Here is a 24600-nt window from a genome sequence, read left to right as displayed (position 1 = left end):
AGCAGTTTGAAGACACAATCAAAAGTGTGGGAGGGTTTGGTATCTATCAAAGACTGCATCTGATTATCCTTTCGGTGATAACCGGCAGTACAGCTTTCTTCAAAATGGGCAACACCTTCTACAGCGCTTCAGCTGACCACTACTGTAAAGTATACCATAATCAGACTTACGTCGACCAGTCACCCCTGAAGAACTGCACCATTCCCTATTCACTGGAAGGAGATGACATTTCTTGGGACAAATGTAAGCGGTATGACGTCAATGTTTCTCAGGGAGTTTCGGCCGGGGTCTGCTCGCCTCAGAGCGACGAGACAGTCAGCTGCGACCAGGGATGGGTGTATGATAAAACCTGGTATGGCAGCACTGTTGTATTTGAGGTGAGAATCGAGATTCAAGTTTGTTTAATGTAACTATCGTAACATGAAATAACGACGGCGTACTTCTGACAGTGGTATGATGGAAGATGGTAGTTGATACCTTATATATTCATAGGGAAGTGAAAGGTACGATACCTTGTGAATCTACTTCAAAACGTGCTTTATAATTAGTTCTTACATGATCGTCGATTTAAGCGCAGACATCAGTATATCACGAGATGCGGACTGTCTTGATTTACTGCAGTACCCCATGATACGTTCAACACGATATGGGAATAAGGCTAGAGACTCATTTCTTCAAGAGAGCTTACCTGTGAACTAGTGTAAAGCGCCAGTAAACATTGCTGATAGATACGAGGCGCTATATACATTATTTATCCTATCCTATCCTATCCTATTCTATCCTATCCTATACTATCCTATCCTAGGCAGTGTTTGTGGAATTAGAGCAGTGTGTGGTCAAGTGACCAGAGGTTGCAATTAAACCGTTTAAGTAAAGGGAGGGGATACCATTGAAATCCACTTTATAACTTTAAAGAATGATATAACTTTTCTTTATGTGTTGCGATTGTTTTCTCAAGTATAATCTAGTCTTTGACAATGGTTGGATGCGTCAGCTCTCCAAGTCTATTGTTCCCGTCGGTAATCTGGTTGGTGTCATCATATTTGGGCAGCTGTCTGATATGTAAGTGTCTTCACGCTTTGCCACAAGTGCCCCTACAGTGTTATAGAAAGCTATCACTTTCATATAAGGTATTCTGTCCATACAGACCCAAAATGAAGTCGGAGATAAATGGAAATTACTTCAGAAAGTTATTATGCCCACGAAATCGGTATATTTTCAAATGCGTCTTTGTCGACCTGTCTGACAGATACCGCGCACTACTGGTGGAAAGTTGGCGACGTACATTTTAGATCATTATGTCACGTGAATCATATCATTCAAGAAGGCAGTGAGCTAGATTCAGACTTTCTTATTAAGTAAGAGATTAGAGAGAGATCCAACGAGTCAGACAGGCAGACTCACACATGAAATTATAAAGGGGAAATGGACGTAGCATGACAGACTGACAGAGACACAGAGAAACGGAAACAGATAAAAAGGCGACACACCGACAATAAGCACTTTTCCGTCTCGGTGAATCAGTCTTCCTGCAGAGACACCTAGAAAAAAAATTCTTGAGGGGCAAAATGCAGTGTAGTTAAACGGAAAGGTGCACCGTTAACTGCTCAATAACAGTATAAGGACAAGCTGATCTATGTTTGTGAGAACCCTACTTCAAGACAGATCTTTCCTTTTATGTATGCACTCGACAAAGTTTGTACCTTATTAATATACGTTTGGTGACAGTGTGGTGTGATTTATTGTTAAGTCACACGAGTCAGTCGATTTGACGTGTCGGTTCTTACTTTAATTCACCAGCTTTGGAAGGAGGCCAATTTTCTTCACGACCTTGGTGCTGACGATAGTTACGGGAGTGCTGACCTCATTTACACAGACATATGCCACGTTTGTGATCGGCCAGTTTCTCTTGGGTGCTCTTCCACACCCCCTTTTGGTCACTGGAAATATCTTGAGTAAGTTCTCAGGATTTCAAGTTCTTTATTTGCTTCTTGCTTTCGACTAAACCGTTTATTTACATTGCAGTAGGGAGTAGAATACCATTTCAAATCAAGTTTACAGTATAAAACCACAGCAACTTATGGGCCGATGACTCCCACATATACACCAGATGTCTTAACATGCAGTAAAGTTATCGAATATTGGAATTTTGTCTGCGATGTCTCTCAACGTACGTGTAACTTTAGAGCGTTCACTTTAGTTAGTAACTTTTCACATGCTCGCTGGTGCAAGAGTAGCCGTGCTCTAAATTACAATTCAACATTATCCAGTGACAATCTCTATTAATTTTCGAGGATCAGTAAAACAGCAATTTCTGCGATTCAGATATAGTTGTACGTGCCCAAGTACAGCTTAATTTCAACATTTGTTGCACAAACATAATTGTCCGGTCACGAGGTTATAAAACATAATTAATCATGATAAAAGATTAATTTCTTCATATTATTAATTAATTAGGAATTTTGACCTTGTCAAGTATGCTGCCACAGAAGAACCCGGCGGACTGTACCATTTTTTTATTGGTGACCGACGGTTGGGAGGGGCTCAATATACGTACTAATGGAAGTGCGCTTGTGGCAGTAGTTGTTTCAATCATTGAGGAATGGAAAAAAGTCATAGGACAGTTTCTTTCCAATTACTGCAAGAATGGCACTAGCACTGAAGGCAAAGAGACCAGTGATCATCTTTTGAAAATTTGCTATTTCTGAATATGTGAAAGAAATATTCACTCCATGTAAATTTTATTGTCCTGTAATGTCTTTTGCCGTTTGGCACCCCATTTCACAATTCTACAACAACGTTTGTAGTTGAGTAGCACCCCTTTTTGCCGTGAAGTATACCTATTCCTTTTGGCACCTTTCTTCACACATCATATTACAGCAGCACTTGTTAGTGTAGTTGAACCACAGTACGTAGTTCAACTTAGGGAGCGTTCAGTTATTATGGCCGGGGGTGGGCCGGCAAATTCTTCCTGCACATCAGTCAAAATAAGTGAACCCCCTACCCATTGCACCAAAAAATTGATGACCCCACCCCCCTTTTAAGATGACAAAAATTTTATGACCCCCCCCCCCCCTATTGCTTGAGTAAAGCTGCACACACAAACACCTCGGGCGGGGGGAATAGGATAAAAAAAAAGATTCTCAGATATTTTCAAATGACCCTCCTTACAAACTCACAAAGTTTTAATGTTCACATTTTCCCCTTCTGACTTGCTATAATTTTAAATTACCCCTCAAAGGGATTGGACAGAAATTACAGGTGGGTCGCAATATTTTTGCGGAAGCGTGTGTGTAGAAAATTTTGATATTTAGATTTAATTGATAATCAGCTGTTGATAATGTTGATTCACTATACATGATAGTGTATGAGAAAATTATGTAATAGTTTTTCAATTCTGATTAAATCTGAGCGACACCGTATCATTGCGGTATTTTTATCTCCCAGAATATTTCTGAACACTGTAACTGCTTTTTGACGGGACGGATGCTTATGAAAATTAAGTGACCCCCTCCCTCTCAGTTGTTTGAAAAATACATGACCCCCCCCCCCCCTTTGCAGTTTTCAAATTTGAGGTGACCCCCCCTGGATTTTGCCGGTCCACCCCGGCCGTAATAACTGAACGCTCCCTTAGGCAAATGTATCTGTACAATTTGCATGAACACAAGAAAGTTCTAACGACTTTAAATAACCTGTTCCCATGTAGGATTTCTTGAACTAGTATGTTGTTGAACTTAGTTAAGAGTGTTTAGAAGAGAGAATATATGACTTATTGAACTAGCATGTAGTTGTACTTGGTAAACGTGTAGTCTGACGGCTATATTCAGCCCCTCACACCTACTAGGCACCCCTAAAAATTAATGGTATAGTCTACCGGGTACTTCCGTGGTAGCATACTTGACAAGGTCCAGGGAATTATACTGAAATATTATAATTCGGTCATCATGGTGTACTCACATAATTCCTAACTGCGCTTTTATCCTAAAGATGTTCAAAATTTATGCCAAATTCGCGCAGTTGTAGTATAGCATACAATTTGCGTTCAGAGTGTTGCATTCGTCTATTTATAGTGTATTACATCATATCAGTATATGGCGCAAATACTGCGATCTGATTGGTCGAGACATAAAAATAACCGTGCTATATTCGCAATATAGCACGGTTGGAACAGACGTGAGCTCTTAGCTAGACTAAATTTCCTTTTTGACCCTTCACACTAAAATTTAAATGTAATGCTATGACAGAAAAGCAAAAAAAACCAGCTCAGCAACGGGTATACTACGAGATTTTGATCAGTTCACGAAACATCTGAACCAGCGATAGCGACTGCATATAAGGGGTGTCACTGGATATTGTTTAAAGATGTTGAGGCAATAATGTGAACGCACATTGCTGTATACTTTTTGTGCAATATCAATCTTTACGGCCCTGATACGGGTTTTGTAGACCGAGGTCGTACAGCTGAAGGGCCCGGGTGTACGACAGAGGTATAATATATATGCGCGAATTTGGTACATATTCTGACATAGTTTAGCATTGTGCATTTATAGGTATTTGTATGCCATGATGACAGAGCTATATGCTATGATGTATGCTATGATGTATGCTATGATGTATGCTATGATGTATGCTATGATGACAGAGGTATGCTATGATGACAGACCATATTATATTTGCCCATCACCAACGTTCCATTTATGACATGACATATTTCAACTTTTGAATTGAGTAAGTACACCTTATGACCCTTTGGTCACGAGTGCACACATTCAGCACAATGAGACCACGCAGCTTTATTTTCTTACGGTGGTCAATGGACGACATTCAACATCATATTCACAGACGCGGAAAGTCACTGAGACGGCGGCAAATCCTTGAAAATGAATTCAAAAATTCCTTTTGAGTAATATGTTGCCTGTCAAGGACTCCCTGGAACATTTACACCGTGATTGGTTGTCTTTTTCAGACATATCGGACGCAATAATACATGTACCACATAGAGTCGTTCACACCAAATTATTCTGGTAAACTTTAAATTTCTTGTTCTTCTTCCTTAATAGTCTTGGAAATTGTTAGTTCGGAATACAGGACGATGTGCAACGCAGTCCTCCACGTTGGTTTCAGTGTGTGTTACATGCTGTTCGGCGTCATCGCTCTGTTGTGTCATGGTAACTGGAGACTGATACAATTAATAGCAGGCTTGTCGTGGATCCTGTTTTTACCATCTTTATTGTAAGTCATATATGCACAGTTGCTTTTGCAGAGGCCATCCCCGATGCAAGACTTCGGCGACAACGAATTATTCATGTGCTCATGTTTGCAAACCATTTAAAACTAGGGCGAGTCGATAGGAGGAACCAAACGAAACATTTGAAGTAAGGGAGCATTCGTTTTTACGGGGAGAGGGGGTCGGTGGAACTTAAACGACAAATGAAATGCAAAAAGCGATCCCCTTCAAATGAATTTCTAAAATTTGACCCCCCAAATTCATCAATTGTGAAATGTGAACCCCCTCAAATTTCATCAGATTTGATTCATTAACCCTTTGCACCCTCTGGCGCTGGGGTGAAAAATTGGGCTCTTCAAAAGTGTTAGCTGTGGGTCCATAGCTGTGGTGTTTTCAGACGGGATTTCTGCCTTTTACGGGCTAGTTTTGACTTTTACGACTTTTAACCCCGCGTCGGGGTTGAAAGTCGTAAAAGTCAAAATCAGCCCGTAAAAGGCAGAAATCCCGTCTGAAAACACCACAGCTATGGACCCACAGCTACAAAAGTGTTTGCAAGAAAAAAGAGTTACCCATCCCGATTTCCATGCACAAAAACACAGCAACCCTCCCCAAGATGTCACAGTCCATATCAATAATAACTCAATTGACATATAATTTCCCATTTGACCTTTAAACTTTCAAAGAATCATTTTTGAACTTTACAAATAATCCTTTGGGTGAGATTCCAACATCATATTTGTTTTCACATCTGCTCTTTCAAACATAATATTCTCATCACGTTCATTTATATGAATTGTCAAACATTTATAAAGGCACATATTAGCTAGTTTTTTATTGTAAAATTATTCATAATTTCCTCACAGACCAAAATGTATAGGGAATCAACATTTTGGTGAAATTCCAAAATCAATTTATCGCTTACACATGCACCTGCAACCACCATAGTCTACGAGCGTTGGATGAAAAGGTTTGAGCATAACTATGAAGGAGCGATGTCAGATCAATGAAGCTTGGTTTGCATTTATTTCAACTCTTCAGATGACTAACTGACTGGTATGGTTTATTTTCAGTTCCCTGTGTATTTGACTGCTGATACAAGACTTACGGGAGGCTATCAAAAAAACGACGGGGAAAGTTGAGAAAAAAGGTGTCTTGTTCCATCAGGACAATGCTCCATCCCACAAGTCAGTCATTGCCATAGCAACAGTGCGTGACTGCGGCTTCAAACTCGTTCTACACCTACCATACTCTCCTGACCTAGCACCCTCAGACTTTCATCTCTTCCCAACATGAAGAAACAATTAGCTGGGAATCACTTTGACGATGATGATGACGTGATATTCGTCATTCAGGACTATTTTGACGACCAAGATGAATCCTTTTACAAAGCGGGGATCCAAACGCTGCAGCACCGTTGACAGAAATGTGTGGACCGCAAGGGGGACTATGTTGAAAATAAAATAGCACAGACATTTACTCCAGTAGGACTTGATAGTTAGGCTCAAAACTTTTGATCCAACCATCGTATTCCAGTACATTAATATCAACAATCAAGTGTCTACATATACACAGACTTAGCTGGTTTTGCGTTAAAAATATAGTCATACTTTCCTCATAGACTACAGTGCAATTCAATAATAAATTATTTTTGCCATAACTCTATACAAACCTTCGTAAAATTTGAAATACTCCCCCTGCCAATCAGTGATTGTAAAATTTGACCCCCCTAAAAACGGTTTCGTAAAAGTCAGCCCCCCGATTTCCATTGAACTCCCACCTCCTCCGCGTAAAAAAACGAATTCTCCCTAATCAAAGATACAGCAGATACTGAGTTCAAGTCTGTTTGAAAGTGCGGATTGTTGTGATTTAAACGAAGGTCTTCGAAAACACCCAAAGTTTGTACATATCCATTCAGCTAGGTCCGAATGACATGATCAAATTTATACCGCAATTTTAGATACATTTTGACGACCAAGTAGGTCACCCTGAATCACCTTTGTGGTTGTCGTCGTTGTTTGGTTTCGTTTCCTATGATGTTAATTTCCACCCTGCAGTTTTATCACGGAGAGTCCGATGTGGCTGATACAGAAACATAAATACGGCAAAGCTGAGAAGGTCTTACAAACATTTGCGAAGTTCAACAAGAAAACATTATTACCGGGAAATATATTGGAAGAAGACAAAGAAACACAGGATAAATCGCCGGCTGTGGAATCAAAAGTACAGGTATAAACTCAGTTTCGACAATCTTGTACTTGTTTTCTTCGTAGAGATACACAAAACTATGGTAAAGATATTTCCTTTGTCCGAAATTCTCTCGTTAGAATCACAGTCTCAACATTTGGGTAATCAAAACCACTGTGAAATACGCACTTTTTAATCGATTGCAATCCGATATACATGATTCAGTTGAAAAATTACATTAAATCTATTCGGAAGAAAACATAACATTATCATCCATTCATATTTGCATTGTTTACCATAAGTTAGTACCAAAAGCTGTTTCTTGTTTTCTTCATGCGTTTTCATTTCTTCCCAGGAACGACAGTACACTTTGATGGATATTTTCAGAACACCGAAACTTCGTTTTCGAGCGCTTATCATGTGTTTTAACTGGCAAGTTCACTTTTTGTTTCTTTTCGATCGCCAAAGTTCATTCAATTATGCAGAAGATGGACTGAATGAAACAGGTGAAAATCATCCGAGTAAAGTATGTGTTCTAATTGCAACTTAACGAATGGACTATAATAGAGGCTGCGTTTTAAGCATTTACAACACGGGTATTGTATTTTAATTGAGACTGTTTTCATACGTATTCTTTCAGGTTTGCCTGTAGTTTTGTGTATTATGGGATATCTCTAAACACCGACCAGATCGGAAACAACCCATATACAACGTTCATACTTGCGGGCCTTGTTGAGATCCCCGGTCGTTTGTTGGCTTGGGGATCACTGCAAGTCATCGGCCGACGCTGGTCGTTATGTGGGTTTGCATTCGTTGGCGGACTGGCACTGATACTCAGTGTTCCACCGGGTAAGTACCGGTACTTATGAACGACCAATACGATACTCGCGTTGCATGTATATGATGTTATGACACTGTCTGCCCCGTTGATTTTACACCCCCTTCACTTTATAGTGATCGCATGACGCGATGAGGGATAAGCCATTTAAAAATTTATCAGGAGATGGTCACAAAAAAGCTTGCAGCGTTACGTTATTACAAAAAGGGTGCAAATAATCTGCAACCAAAAACAGTCTGGAATTCTGGAACGAATGTGTATGCATGTCATCACACTTCCCTCTTTTGATATATTTACTTTGATATTCGCACTTATATGACAGAAACCGGTGACAATATGATGGAATAAACGTTTTATATTATAAGCATTTTACTGATGACTTTACATTTTAATTTTATCCTCTAGAAATCGAGGAAGTCTCAGTTGCTGTTGCTATGGTAGCCAAACTCTGCATTGCAGCGACATTTACGATAGTGTATCTGTACGCAGCAGAAATTTATCCCACGGTTGTGAGGTATGTACATGGGTTGAATGTTATCAGCAGCGGGTAAAACGACATATATAAAATCTTGGCACTCATGTTGGCTGACTTATTTTCAGGTCTTTTAATACCATGCATCAGTTGAAGTATAGCAAACCTACAGTGAGAGCATCCGCAAATTTTGACATCAAACACCATCAGAGAGCAGTTGTTTGATACTTTTTAAGAAAAATAATGGATACTCGATAACTTTTTGACTCAGTAAACGATTACTGAAACGTCACAATAAATTGCACACGCTGTTTCTTTTAGAAATGCTGGTATGGGTATGTCGTCTATGTCAGCCCGCGTTGGTAGCATCATATCTCCCTATGTCATACTTCTAGACGTAATCTTGGCTCCAATGCCGTTTGTTGTCATGGGTGTGACGTCAATGATATCTGGACTACTGGCACTCCTACCGGAGACAAAGAATAAGAAATTACCCGAAAAATTACGAGAGGGGGAATTCTTTGGAACGTAAGTATCGCTTCGAACTCTGGAGAAGGACTCACATGGCAGAGGTCAGAGTTACACCGTAACACGGGGGTGGGGTAGACATTGAGAGTAAAACCTTCTGTATTGGATCCTGAGAAGCAGTACTTGAAAAACAACAATTGAAAAGTTATTTCTTAAATTTGCAATTATATTCAATTTGACTGTAACTTATTCTGGTAGTCTTCGTTTTATTATATTTCACAATTATCTAGGTATAATGTGTTTTCGTTGCCTAATATTTGTGGTTTCTCTGCAAATATAGCAATATCTGTCTCTTCCTCTCTATTTCATCGATTTTCCTGTAATAATCGCCATTTTAAATACTAACTGTAGATCCATGTCATTCTAGGTATGCGGTTGAACTCAATTAGTGTCCATGGCAACTATTTTTCAGACGGTAGTGTTTAATTGTCGCAAATAGTTTTTTAAATGATATATATGAGAATAAATTATTATTAACAAGATTGGGAGTAATTTGGGGTTATTGGATATTGAACTAATGTCGGTTTAATCTGCAAATGTAAGCTCATCTGCTTTCCTCTTTAACCATGCACTTCTTTTATGAGTAATTTGTAATATTGCAACATTCAGCTACAAGGCAACCAACGCCTTTGAGAAATTTCAAAAACGTAAGGATCCGATGCTCCCCAATTAGTTCAAATCTTGTTTATTTATACTATTATAGATAAACACCAATTTCTGTATATCTGTAGAAACAAAGCAGTCAGCTTGGAAGGAGAAAGGAAATTAGAAGAAGAAATCACATGTGACAACCGCCAACTGAAGCCATCGAAGTTGAGTGAAGCCGAGGAAATATCAGATAAGATAGAGAAGAGTCTAGAACATGGAATCTTTCGCATCTTGACATTGGACTCTTGACTGAGTCAGTTGGAAGCTGGTCTGACAGGAGCATGACCTGAAGAGATCAGTTCAAGTGTACGCTTCTCTGCGATGCTCATATACTTTCGTGAAATTACATTAACATGTAAAATACATAAAACGACAGTCAAAAGAATGAAACCTTAGCACATTTTTTTCTCTTCGAGAAGTGAAAAGATTTTGTTCTGAAAAATGGCCAGGATAATTGGCTATCACCGATATACAGATCCTTAGAGCACTTGTTTGCCCTCTTCCTCATTTGAGTGATTATCTTCTGTAATGAGAAAGCTATAGCGTCTTAGTGTTGTATGACATTTGTAATAGTTAGCATTAACTCTCCAGTCTTCCATCCTTGTGGACTGAAAGATTCAACCGTGTGTGTGAGCGCCTTCACAGGGCAGAATCTTTCAGTCTACCATTCCCGATTCTATTTTATTAGTTATTAAGATTTATCCACCGTACACTAAAACAGGTCTACATAGCATTGGGTAACCAACACAGGTGCAAAACATCTATACAAAGTCAGTCCCCCAGAGCACACTACACAACGAGCAAAAGAAAAAGCTGACGTAGAGTATACAACAATTTAAATTGAAATTAAAAACAATGAAATTTTTTAAAACAACCAAATTTATATAGGTCTACATTTACTACAAATGCAGTGGATTGTCCATGTACAAGTGTTCTGAGGATCAAATGAACTATGAAATTTGTTCCAATACCATTTTTTATTGTTCGTTTAATGTAAGCGTTGAAGTAATGGTCCTAAATACCCTTGGTAAAGTATTCCATAAATTGGCTATGCGATTAAAATGAGGTGACGGTAAGAAAGATATTTGAACGATTTAATCGTAATGTAGTTGAATCAGCACTTACACGGGTATGAATGTAAGAAGATGAAAGCTTAACAAACTTGTGTATGTTCATAGTATATAATCCAGGAATAGATTTATGAAAGAAGATAAGATCAAGAACCTCTCTGCGAAATGACAAGGGTAAAAGGTTGACAGAAACTAATCTCTGTTTACAATCAACACCAGTAGGATAACTGAGCATGTATCTAGTCGCCGCTTTCTAGATTTTTTCTAGTTTAACTAGACATCGTTTAGAATGCGCCATTCAAACAACACTCCCATACTCCAGGTGGCTACGAATTAGTGAATAATACAGAGCTCTAATAGTTTTTGTGTCACATTTATAACCACAAGTACGCTTTACCATACGAAGTGATCTGTGGGGCTTCACATCAATACGATCGATATGGGTGTTCTAGTCTAGGTTGGATGTAAAATCAACACCTAAATCACAATATTTCTTAACAGACTCTTAACATTTGCCATTCATAACATACTCAAAGTTCAAGGGGTTTCTGGATCTTGTAAACCTGAGAACATTACACTTTGTTGGATTGAAAGGCATGTCACCTTGGAGTTCAACACAATCTTGCTGAACTTTGATAGCACGAAAGAATTTTGAATCATCAGCAAGGAGAGCTAGAGTAGTCTGACGAGATACACAGATGGGCATGTCATTAACACATGACAAAAATAAAAGTGGACCCAAAATAGATTCCTGAGGAACTCCTGAAGGAACAGGCAACCAGTCTGAGTATTCTCCCTCAACATTACTCTCTTTTCTTTGTGATTAGTAATCTGATATCCAATTTAAAAGCATGCCATTGAAACCAAACAACTGTATTTTATGCAACAATTTATCGTGAGATACTTTGTCGAAAGCCTTGGAGAAGTCAAGATAGAGCAAGTCTACCTGACGCCCCCTGTCTAACACTTAACCAATTTCATGAACAATCCGCGCAAGCTGTATACTACATGACTTTCCTTTACAGAATCCATGTTGTAAGTTGTAAATAGGATCTGACAATACAGGATAAGCCTTATTGAAAATACGTCTTTCAATCACTTTGCTAACTGAACTTAACAAGGAAAACCGCTCTATAATTAGACTAATTATAGATATAATTAGACTAATTTCTATAGAATTAGACTAATTTCCATTGTGAGGGCACTTTCCAAAGTTTTAAGGACCTATTAAAAAGGTCACACAAAGAAGGCGCCAATTCCCTTGCATACTAAATTAAAAGGCGAGGAGACATGTTGTCATTTCCAATAGCCTTGTTAGGATCTAAATTAACAAGAAGTTTGAACACATCGTGAAAGTAATATACCCTAAATCAGGATTTGGTTCGGCTTCGTCAATTAAACATGAATCACTGTTTGTACTGTTACGATTAAAGGATGAGAAGAAGTTTTCATTAAAAAGTTGCGCTTTATCAAAAGCAGTGATACGTCTCTTCCCTTTCCTTTTAAAATACTGGGCAGGTTATGTATTTTTGTTTTGGCTCCATAAAAGCCCTAAAAACACTTAGGTTTTGCATGTATTTGGTTGGATAAATTGGGAAGAAAATTATTATATTTCTGAGACACAAAACTTTTTAGTCTGTTACTTAATTTGCGATACTTTGCCCAATGATTGCTGTTATTAGAGCAAATTGTTTTCCTCCGAGCAAATTCCTTAATTCCTCACAGGGCTGCAAAATCTTTCCGTCTACCGTTCCCGATTGCCACATTAGTTCTTGTCGACATATGACTACTCACATGGTGTTTAAACCCATTGCTCTCACTTGAAAGTTATAACAAATCAAATTTGCTTTTAGATGAAACAAAAAAGACATTTCAAGTGTGAAGGTATGTTCATAAGAAATGTATTATGACTGACAAGGCATCACAGTGAAAATCAATATCGGATTTGAGGACATAAAATTGCAGGTGTTCGAGCGCCTTATTGGATATCTGCATACAAATAAAGAAATTAAGAGTAAAAATACTCTTAAGTTGAGATTCAAGGGTATCATATATAAAGTACAAAAGTTATGAAATCAAAAGTCTTACTCTGAATTCATCAGAAGTGAAATGGCTCCTAAGTAAGCCAGTGAGGACATTGAGGGAGTATAGTATCAACCAGGACTTCGATCTCCTTATCTTGTTTGCAAGATTGCAGACTTTGGTTAAACAGTGAATTATGATTATGATAGCCATTGTCAATCGGGTCTTTGTTTCTGACTAAAATTCAACAAGTACGAACGGTGCGGCGTCAATGTCCTTGAAGGTTTTACTTTATCAGCAGTAGATTTGCAACAATGCAATCTTTCAACGAACGAATCGGTCCATCGGCATCCTTTGATCTCTCATTCCAGTGAGTCCTTTCGTAAAGACCGTGGACTATAAAATTAATAAGCCTTAGTTGGAACAGTCGCACCAAAAGCCACACTCGAGGCAAAATTTTTACCAGAAACGACAAGTATTTTCTTCATTGCCCAGTTTTGTTAGGGGTACATCGACAACGCCCCATTTCCGTTCACTCATTCAATGCATCGTCCAGATCTTTTACAGTGGCGTTTTGTTGTACACGCTGAGCAATGAAGCAGTTTGAAGACACAATCAAAAGTGTGGGAGGGTTTGGTATCTATCAAAGACTGCATCTGGTTATCCTTTCGGTGATCATGGGTAGTACAGCTTTCTTCCAGTTGGGCAACACCTTCTACAGCGCTTCAGCTGACCACTACTGTAAAGTATACGATAATCAGACTTATGTTGAACAGTCAGTACTGAAGAACTGCACCATTCCCTATTCGCTGGTAGGAGATGACATTTCTTGGGACAAATGTAAGCGGTATGACATGAACGTTACTCAGTGGATTTCGGACGAGCTCTGTTCATCTCGAAGGGAAGAGACCGTCAGCTGTGATCAGGGATGGGTGTATGATAAAACGTGGTATGAAAATACTGTTGTATTTGAGGTGAGATTTGAGATTCAAACATGAATCACAAACATGAAATAATGTACTTCTAACGATGAAATAATGTACTTCTAACGATTGTATCAAGAAAGATATTAGTGATGCCTTATATATTCACAGAGAACACAATTGTACGATACCTTGTGAATCTGCTCAAAACTTGCTTTGTAGTTAGTTATCACACAATTGTCGATTAAATCGCAGACATTAGTATACCACGAAATGCGGACTGGCTTGATTTATTGGAGTGGCCCCCTGATCAGGTTAAGACGAAAGGTTGTTATAGGCAGTGTTTGTAGAATAATGTTCAAGTGTTCAAAGGTTGCAATGAAAGGGAAGGAATATGATTGAAATCTAATAACTATAAAGAACGATATAACTTTTTTTCATGTGTTGCTATCGTTTTCTCAAAGTTTAATCTAGTATGTAACAATGGTTGGATGCGTCAGCTCTCCAAATCTATTGTTCAAGTCGGTAATCTGGTTGGTGTCATCATATTTGGGCAGCTGTCCGACTTGTAAGTTTATTCTCGCTTTGCTATATGTGTCTTTATATAGTGTCATAGAAAGCCATCACTTTCCGTTAAGGTATTACACGTCCATACAGACCCACAAAAGAAATCAGAGGAAAATGGAAATTACTTCAAAACGTTGTCTGTTATGCCGACGAAATAGATATACATTTTTGATTGCGTCTTTGTTGAACTCTGACAGGTTGATATACCCCCAACTAGTAGAAAGTTGAAGAAGGACTTTTTGGATCATTATGTCACGTGAATACAATCATTCAAGAAGTCAGTAACCTAAATTCAGACTTTCTTCTTGATTAAGGGATTAGAGAGATACAAGGAGTCAGACAGGCAGATTCATACAGAAACGGGGTGAAATTATAGGGAGAAATTGGAGATAGCATGGTAGACTGACAGAGACACATAGAGACGGATGGAAACCGACAATAAGCACTTTTCTCTCTCAAGGATCTGTCTTACTGCATAGACACCAAGATAAATTATACTCAAATGGAAAGGTGCACAGTTAACTGTTCAATAACAGTATAAGGACAAGGTGTTTTATTATGTTTCTGAGAATTTTACCACTATACAGGTCTTTCCCCTCATTCGTGTCCTCACAGAGTTTGTACCTTATCAATAAATGTTTGGTGAGAGTGGTGCGATTTATTGTTAAGTCACACGAGTCAGTCGATTTCAAGTATATCGGTTCTTACTTTAATTCACCAGGTTTGGAAGGAGGCCAATTTTCTTCACAACCTTGGTGCTGACGATAGTTACCGGATTGCTGACATCATTTGCACATATATACGCTATTTTTGTGATCGGCCAGTTTCTCTTGGGTGCTTTTATACACTCCCTCTTCGTCACTGGAAATGTCTTGAGTAAGTTCTGGGGATTTCAAGTTCCTTATTTGCGTCTGGCTTTCGAGTAAAGCATTTACATTGCATTCGGGAAAATAAAAATATTTCAAATCTGATTAACGTTTACAGTATAAAGCCTTGCCTTCACAGCAACTTATGGGCAGATGACTCCCACATATACACCAAATTTCTTAACGTGAAGTAAAGTGAGCGAATATCGGAATTTGTCTGCGATGTCTCGCAACGTCGGTTTAACTTTAGAGCTTTCACTTTAGTTATTACTTTTCATATGATAGCTGGGGCAAGAGTAGTAAAGTTAGGGAATATTAGAATTTGTCTGCGATGTCTCGCAACGGAGCTTGAACTTTTGCGGCTTTCACTTTAGTTAGTAGCTTTTCACATGCACGATCGTTGGGGCAAGAGTAACCGTGCAAAGCGTTACAATCCAACATTATCCAGCGAAATCTCTAGTAATTTTCATTCTCGTGAGCCAGAGCATAATTTCCGCTTAACGGGTAGCGCTAAGCTGTTGCCGTAAAGAAGCGCGTGGTTTACGACGATGGTAATTTTCGAGGATCAGTAAAACAGCGATTTCTGTGATCCAGATATTGTTGTACAGGCCCAAGTACTATTGATTGCACAAATATAATTGTAAGGTGACAGGGTCATGATCAATAGATTAATTTACATGTAGGAAATAATGCTAAGAATATTATATTTCGGTCATCGTGGTATCCTCATATAATTCCTAACTTCACTTTAATTCTAAAGATGTTCAGAATTTATGCAGAATTCGCGCTGTTGTAGTATGGCATGCAATGTGCGTTCATGGTGTTGCATTCGTCAACATATAGTGTATTTAACACGATTGGAACTAATTTGGGATAATTGGATGGTGAAGTAAGGTCATTTTAACCTGCAAATGTATTAAAGCTCATCTGCTTTTCTTTTTAAGTTACAAACTTGTTTTCATGAGTAATTTGTAATATTGCAACATTCAGCTATATGGCACCTAACACTTTTGAGAAATTTGAAAATATGAAGATCCAATTATCACAAATTAGTTCCAATCGTGTTAATATTGATGGCATAAGTACTGCGATCTTATCGGTTGAGACGTAAAATAACCGTGCTACATTCGCAATATAGCACGGCTGGAACAAACAATAAGCAGTAAATCACCCAAGAAACGTATACCACTCGGTTTTGATCAGTTCACTTAATATATGTACTCGCTATCGCTCGTGCATATGTGTCGTGAACTGATCAAAATCTCGTGGTATACCGTCACTGGGTATGGTCCATTGAGGCAACAATGAACACGCACCACTGTACACTTTGTGTGCAATATTAATCTTTACGGCCCTGATACTGGTATTGTAGACCGAGATCGCATGGCGCAACGGCCCAAGCGTACGACCGAGGTATTTAATAATATAACTGAGGGAATTTAGTACATATTCTCACAAAGTTTAGGATTGTGCATTTATAGAAGTATGCTATGATGACAAAGCATATTACATTTGCTTATCACCAATGTTCAATTTATGACTTAACAACATGAATTATTTCAACTTTTGAATTGATTGAGTAAACCTTATAACCCTTTGGTTACGTGTGCACACATTCAGCACAATGAGACCACGCAGCTTGTGTACTTACCCTGGTCAATGAACGGTACTCAGCATCATATCCATAGACGTGGAAAGTCACTGCGATGGTAGTAAAGGTAGTATGCGCCTCGAAAGTGAAAGACAAACTTTTGCTAAAACTTTCCTTTAAGGACTTTTTTTATCATTTCTCTTTCAAAATCAAGAATTAAAATCAGGGTGACAATGCAAACTTTGGTACTAGAGAAATAAATAACCCAAGCTTTACCAATATTTCAAGTTAAAAATGGCGGCCATCCTTATGTTAAGTGTATGGAGAAAAATAATTTTTTTCAATTTTCGAAAAACTAAGTGGATGAACATTTTTTTTATACCAACAGCTTTAATTTTTGCCCCACAGGTGGTAGATCAGAAAAGAACTGAAAAATTGACAGTCCGAATATCTGTCCCCGAGGTGCGTTCCACCTTGAACCAAAATTTATTCTGAATAATATGTTGCCTGTCTCGAACTCTCTGAAAAATTAACACCGCTATTGGTTGTCTTTTTCAGACGTATTAATACACGTATCAAGTAGTGTCATTTACACCAAATCATTCTGGTAAACTTTAAATTTCTTGCTCTTCTTCCCTAATAGTCTTAGAAATTGTTAGTTTGGAATACAGAACGATGTGCAACGCAGTCCTCCACGCTGGTTTCAGTGTGTGTTACATGCTGTTCGGCGTCATCGCTCTGTTGTGTCATGGTAACTGGAGACTGATACAATTAATAGCAGGCTTGTCGTGGATCCTGTTTTTGCCATCTTTATTGTAAGTCGTATATGCAGTGTATGGCACAGTTGCTTTTGCAGAGGTCATCCCTGATGCAAGACTTGGGCGACACGAATTACTAACGTGCTCATGTTTGCAAATCATTTAAAGCTTGATTGAGTCGGAATGGAACGGAAAGTACAAACATTTGAAGTATCAAAGAGAGAGCAGATATTGAGTTCAAGCCCGTTTGAATGTGCGGATTGCTGTGATTTAAACGAAAGTCTTCGAAGACATCAAAAATTTGTGCATATTCATTCAGCTAGGTCCGAGTAACTTGATCAAATTATACCGCTGATGTAATGTAGAAGACAAATTTCGACCACCAAGTAGGTGACCCCGAATCACTCTTGTTGTTGTCGTTGTTTTGTTTCATTTCCGATGATGGTAATTTCACACTCTGCAGTTTTATCACGGAGAGTCCGATGTGGTTGATACAGAAACATAAATACGGCAAAGCTGAGAAGGTCCTACAAACATTTGCGAAATTCAACAAGAAAACATTATTACCGGGTTATATATTGGAAGAAGACAAAGAAAGACAGGATAAATCGCCGGCTGTGGAATCAGAAGTGAAGGTATAAACTCGGTTTTGACAATCTTGCACTTTGTTTCACTTGTTTTCTTCGAAGTATGGATACACAGAACTATGGTAAAGTGTTTCCTTTATCCAAACTTCCCTCGCTTGAATCACAATCTGGAGGGTAATCAAACCACTGCTTTTTAGCTCACATTTGGTGTACCAATGTGAGGTTATCGTTTAAGCTGAAGTCGGTGGCGTCTGTATGTATGTATGTATGTATGTATGTATGTATGTATGTATGTATGTATGTATGTATGTATGTGTGTGTGTGTGTGTGTGTGTGTGTGTGTATGTATGTATGTATGTATGTATGTATGTATGTATGTGTGTGTGTGTGTGTGTGTGTGTGTGTGTGTGTGTGTGTGTATGTATGTATGTATGTATGTATGTATGTATGGATGGATGTATGTATGTATGTATGTATGTATGTATGTATGTATGTATGTATGTATGTATGTATGTATGTATGTATGTATGTATGTATGTATGTATGTATGTATGTATGTATGTATGTATGTCCGTCAACATCAAAACTAACGAACTGCTGTACTGCTGAGTTTGGTATTTGGTGTGTGGATGCATCCTGAACTACAGATGGGATTTTGTTCAAATGAAGTTTGCATTTGCCAAAATTATATAAATGAGCTTAAAAAATGTGAAAATGGTCAAGAACTAATAACTCAAGAACCGCTGTTTTGATTGCTTTGAAAATACGTGTACCTTAGATGAACATGATACAATTTTATGAATATCGTGAAAATATCTTGAGTATTTTTGCTGATTTTTTTGGTTATTTTTCTCATTTTAAGTAAAAATTATTCTTCTCTGAAAGAGCCGGCCCAATTGCTCTCAAATTTCGGTTGGATGTTTGAAAGGGTGTTACCCTTCTAATAGTTGAAATTACGACAAAATTAGAAAAATTACTATTTTAGGGCAATTTTTGTCATTTTTGGTCAAAAAATCTTAAAAATTATTTTCTTTCAAAGCCGCTGGACAGACAGCTTTTATATTTGGTATACAGATGTCCAGGGATGACAATAGTTAGATATGTGGAAATCGTCCTTAAATATACAAATTTGTATTTTTAAGACAATTTTGTCATTTTTAGTTGTCTGATAGCTTGATAATTTGGTATAAAAGTCCGGGGGATGTTTTGAGAGAGTTTCGAAGGCTGTGAACATAATTTTGTGATATTTGGTATCAATTTGTTGTAAAATTTGATCCAAAAACAAAGCTGAGGTTAATTTTCATTGCGGACCAATTTTTGCAACTTGTCCATGTAAGACACACAAGAACTGATGAGAAATTTGGCTCCAGAATAATTCCAGGTGTAATAATCACCCCCCCCCCCAAAAAAAAAAAAAGCGAGGCATTTCACTATCTGTAACTAACTTAAGAGCTGTTTACATTCGAATGATAGCACTCATCACATTAGTTAAAAATCCCCAAGGTTGTAAATACATTTCCTGCCTTCTGGCCATTGTAGCTCTCTATGTAAACATGGTCAATACCAAGGGGTGGGACATTTGATATTCAGGAGGGGGTAGGGTCTAGAAGATTGATGAGGTAGAAGTACTTTTTTACCAGACCCTTTGTACATTTTTCCCCATTCTTTATTTTTCCCCACTCTCCCACCTTTTCTTTTTGTCAAACCTTGTCTGGCTGATTTTTTTTGACATTTGGTTATGTATTTAGGATCTGCTCAATTGTCTCATTGCTATGGAAGATGATATGCATGTTCCTAAAGATGACCTCCATCAGTTTGAAAATTTATATTAAATCTAGTTTGAGGGAAACGTATAACATCATCATCAATTCCTATTTCGTATTATTTACCGTAAGTTGGGACCAAAAGATGGTTTTTTTTTTTATTCAATCGTGTTTATTTCCCGGCGTTTCTTTCCAGGAACGACAGTACACATTGGTGGATATTCTAAAAACACCGAGACTTCGTTTTCGAGCGCTTATCATGTGTTTTAACTGGTAAGTTTATCCTTTGTTGTTGTTTTTTCGCTCGTTAAAGTTCACCCAATTATGCAGGGCATGGCCTGAATAAAACAGGTGAAATTCATCCGAGTAAAGTAAGTGTCCTAATTGTGACTGTTTTCATATCGATTCGTTCAGGTTTGCCTGTTGTTTTGTGTATTATGGGATATCTCTCAACACCGACCAGATTGGAAACAACCCATACACAACGTTCATACTTGCGGGCTTTGTTGAGATCCCCGGTCGTTTTTTGGCCTGGGGATTACTGAAAGTCTTCGGGCGACGCTGGTCGTTATGTGGGTTTGCATTCGTTGGCGGACTGGCTCTGATACTCAGTGTTCCACCGGGTAAGTACTTCTGAAAGACTAATACGATATTCGTTTTGCATGTATATGCTGTAAAGACACTGTCCGCCCCGTTGATTTGAATGCCCCTTTTTTATCTTATCGTGACGCGATAAGGGATAAGCCATTTATTAAGATCTTGAGCGTATGGTCACAAAAACACTTGCAGCGTTACGTTTTTACAAAAAGAGTTCAAATGACCTGCAACAAAAACCAGTCTAAAAGTCCGGAATTCTGGAATGAATGTGCATGCATGACATACTATCCTCTTTTGATATATTTACTTTGATATTCGCACTTATATGACAGAAACCGGTGACAAATCGATGGATTAAACGTTTTATATTATGATAATTTTACCGATGAATTACCTTACATTTAATTTTATCCACTAGAAATCGAGGAAATCTCAGTTGCTATTGCTATGGTAGCCAAACTCTGCACTGCAGCGACATTTACGATAGTGTATCTGTACACAGCAGAAATTTATCCCACGGTTGTGAGGTATGTACATGGGTTCAATGTTATCCGCAACGGGTAAAACCAAAGGTGCGTGCAGCGTTGCTTGGATAGTAGATCGAAGGTCACCAGGATAGAACTGTGGGGCCGAAGGCCGAAGATCAGTACTAGCGCTATATGGTGTTGAACGCCTGCCAAAATTAAGCTATGCCATTTGTAATTATTCGTCAGCAATACAAGTACCGAGGTTTGGCCATCAGCCTCAAACTTCGATTCAAACACTGCGCACACCTGTTGGTAAAACAACCTTCCAATATCATGCATCAATAGTTGAAGAATAGCAAACCTTCAGAGAGGTCATCAAATTTGGAACACCATCAGAAAGAGGTTGTTCGATATTTTTTCAGAAAAAATTGATGTTCGATAATTTTTCACTCTGTAAACGATTATTGCAACAACGTCACAATTAAATGCGCACACTGTTTCTTTCAGAAATACAGGTATGGGTATGTCGTCTATGTCAGCCTCCGTTGGTAGCATCATATCTCCCTACGTCATGCTTCTAGACGTAATCTGGGCTCCAATGCCGTTTGTTGTCATGGGTGTGACGTCAATGATATCTGGACTACTGGCACTCCTTCTGCCGGAGACAAAGAATAAGAAATTACCCGAAACATTACGAGAGGGGGAATTCTTTGGAACGTAAGTATCGCTTCGAACTCTAGAGAAGGACTCACATGACAGAGATCAGAATTATATTCAGAGATTAAAACATGCAGTGTTGGCTCCTAAGAGCCAGTACTTGAATTTCCCAATACTTTCCAGTTCCAAACACATGTAGAAGTTGATGACATAGATGGTGCAATATCATGAAATGCGCTTTTAATAAGAAATAAATTGTTTATTTGACCAGACAAAGGTACAATTACAAGAAAGAAAAAATAACAAGGGATGTATTATTAGTGAAAGTATGACTTTATCTTGTTTTGGACCATAGAAATAGTCCACAGGGACTAGTCGAGTCCATGGCCCACTATCAACTCATAACTATAAACGATGATGCCATAAAGGGCTTAAGTAAGGACAAAAAATACATATCGGAGATGAATTGAAAATGAAATTACTACTAATTTGTGGTGTTTTCAACAAGGCTTTTGACAGTTTCTATATTACTCCATCTCATTCGTGCAAACCTGGTATTGTTCAACGATTTCTTTGATATGGATGAACGACAAGACAGCTAAAACAACCATAAACCTCAATGTTAATGGTTGAACAACATCAAAAAACATGCAACATGGAAATAACACTAATTATACATATAAAATTCGGTCCAAGATGAAAATGTTTTCCATCATGAATTCAGAACCAGTTTAGAACAAACATCAATCAAATTCGTTGTCACTGTGGTGTGGAACATCTTTCCAGAAGATATTAAAATGTGCCCTCCAGATATAGAGTTACACAAGAATTGAAAAGTTATTTGTTCAATTTGTACTTATATTGATATTGACCATAACTTATGCTGGTAGTTTTCATTTTATTTCACAATTTTCTGGTTATACTCATGTTTTCGTTGCTTATTACTTATTACTTATTATTTGTGGTTTCTTTGCGAATATAGCTATATTTAACCCTTCTTGGCTTTTTCATCGATGTCCTGTAATAGTTTCCATTTTAAATACAAACTGTAGATTAATTCCATTCTGAATATGAAGCTGAACTCAATTAGGGTCAATGACAATTATTTTTCAGTCTATTTCTCGTTACAACGCGACGAATTGTTCTAAAAGGTAGTGTTTTCGTTATCATAAATTGTTTTTGAATGATATATATGAGAATAAATTGTTATACTATTAGATACACACCAATTTCTGTATTTCTGTAGAAGCAAAGCAGTCGGCTTGGAAGGAGAAAGTGAATTAGAAGACAGGATCAAAAGTGACGCACACGAACTGAAGCCATCGAAGTCGAGTGAAGCTGAGAAAACCTCAGATAAGGCAGAGAAGAGTGAGGAACTTGGAACAGTGAATGAAGCATACCAATGAAATCTTTTGCATCTTTACACTGGACTCTTGACTGAGTCAGTTGCAAGTTGGTCCGACAGGGTCATTATTAGCAGACTTCAGTTCCAGTATACTTGTCTTTATGATGCGGATATGCTTTTGTTCTGCATCATCTAACGTTTTAGCACTTTTTAAAATGTATAGAACGATTGACAGAAGAAGAAAACGTAATTTTTTGCTCTTCGACAAGTGAAAATATTTTGTTCTGAAAAATGGCCGGGATAACTGGCTATCACTCAAAATAGCGAGCCATGGAACACTTGTTAGTGTTGTTCCTCATTTGAGTGATATTATTCTGTAGTGTGAAAGCGGTTGCCATATAGTTCAAGGGGACGTTCACCTACGGTGAATTTTTGCTCACGTGTGCACACACGTGAGCCTATGTCGCAGCGATGTCTGTCTGTCTCTGTGTCTGTCTGTCTGTCTGTACGTCTGTCTGTGTGCTTAAAAAGGCTCATCAGATCAGAATCAAATCTGGTACATAGATTCAGTTTGCAAATGCCAAGAACTGATTAGTTTTTTGCGGGCGTGGCTTGCCTACTTTTTGCTCATTTGCATAATCAATGATTTTAGAAAAAAACATATACATTGAGAATGACTGAACACAATCTGATGAGCTTTGCCATAAATGTTGATCACACCAAGATGTATCAGCCGTAAAAGATATTAAGGGTTGACATGAAAGATAATTGCTAATTTGCATATTTAATGAACTTTCCTAATTTAGGGATATATATCTGAATTGACTAGACCAAGTTGATGAAACTTGCTACATATATTGAAGATACTATGATACAATATTCTTGAAAGTCATTAAGCATTTTTACTTCATCCAACTCCCAATTTGCATATTAAATAAACTTTTGAAATTAGGGATTTATATTTGAATTGACTCGACCAAAATAAATGAAACTTGCTATGTACATTAAAGATACTATGATATAACATTATTGAAAGTCATTAAGCATTATACTGCAGCCAATTCCTTATTTGCATATTTAATGAACTTTCCTAATTAGTTATATATATCTGAATTGACTCGACCAAAGTTGATGAAACTTGCTATGTACATTGAAGATACTATGATATAACATTATTGAAAGTCATTAATTAGTTTTACTTCAGCCAATTCCTTATATGCATATGTAATGAACATTTCTAATTAGGGATATATATCTGAATTGACTCGACCAAAGTTGATGAATCTTGCTACATATATTTAAGATACTATAATACAACATTATTGAAAGTCGTTAAGCATTTTTACTTCAGCCAGTTTCTAATTTGCATATTTGATGAACTTTCTTATCAAGGATACAGTGGAATTTGATCGAGTGTCCGGTTTGCCTTGCACAGCTCAACAAGTCTACATGTTCTTATCACTAGAAAAGTAAACATTTCCAACAAATTG

General features: G+C 37.8%; 3 protein-coding genes across 3 annotated transcripts; all 3 read left to right on the top strand.

The window, feature by feature from the left end:
- Positions 1-104: 104 nt before the first annotated feature.
- On the top strand, positions 105-8280 carry LOC139134217 (organic cation transporter protein-like). Its single transcript, XM_070701130.1, has 7 exons — positions 105-377; positions 959-1062; positions 1801-1955; positions 5061-5232; positions 7282-7453; positions 7767-7774; positions 8052-8280. The coding sequence occupies exons 1-7, from the start codon at positions 105-107 to the stop codon at positions 8278-8280; spliced, it is 1113 nt and encodes a 370-aa protein (XP_070557231.1).
- Positions 6216-10971, top strand: LOC139134277 (organic cation transporter protein-like). The gene is made up of 4 exons (XM_070701178.1): positions 6216-8260; positions 8655-8763; positions 9043-9249; positions 9981-10971. The coding sequence occupies exons 2-4, from the start codon at positions 8684-8686 to the stop codon at positions 10144-10146; spliced, it is 453 nt and encodes a 150-aa protein (XP_070557279.1). The 5' UTR covers positions 6216-8260; positions 8655-8683; the 3' UTR covers positions 10147-10971.
- Positions 10972-13520: 2549 nt separating this feature from the next.
- On the top strand, positions 13521-23555 carry LOC139134216 (organic cation transporter protein-like). The gene is made up of 10 exons (XM_070701129.1): positions 13521-13963; positions 14377-14480; positions 15201-15355; positions 17580-17751; positions 18158-18329; positions 20241-20317; positions 20459-20667; positions 21060-21168; positions 21616-21825; positions 23012-23555. The coding sequence occupies exons 1-10, from the start codon at positions 13583-13585 to the stop codon at positions 23169-23171; spliced, it is 1749 nt and encodes a 582-aa protein (XP_070557230.1). The 5' UTR covers positions 13521-13582; the 3' UTR covers positions 23172-23555.
- Positions 23556-24600: the final 1045 nt, after the last annotated feature.

Source organism: Ptychodera flava, chromosome 6 (assembly GCF_041260155.1).
Source record: "Ptychodera flava strain L36383 chromosome 6, AS_Pfla_20210202, whole genome shotgun sequence".
NCBI classification, from domain to species: Eukaryota; Metazoa; Hemichordata; class Enteropneusta; family Ptychoderidae; genus Ptychodera; species Ptychodera flava.
The sequence above is the reverse complement of the archived record's forward strand: the minus strand, read 5'-3'. Positions and strand labels throughout refer to the sequence as shown.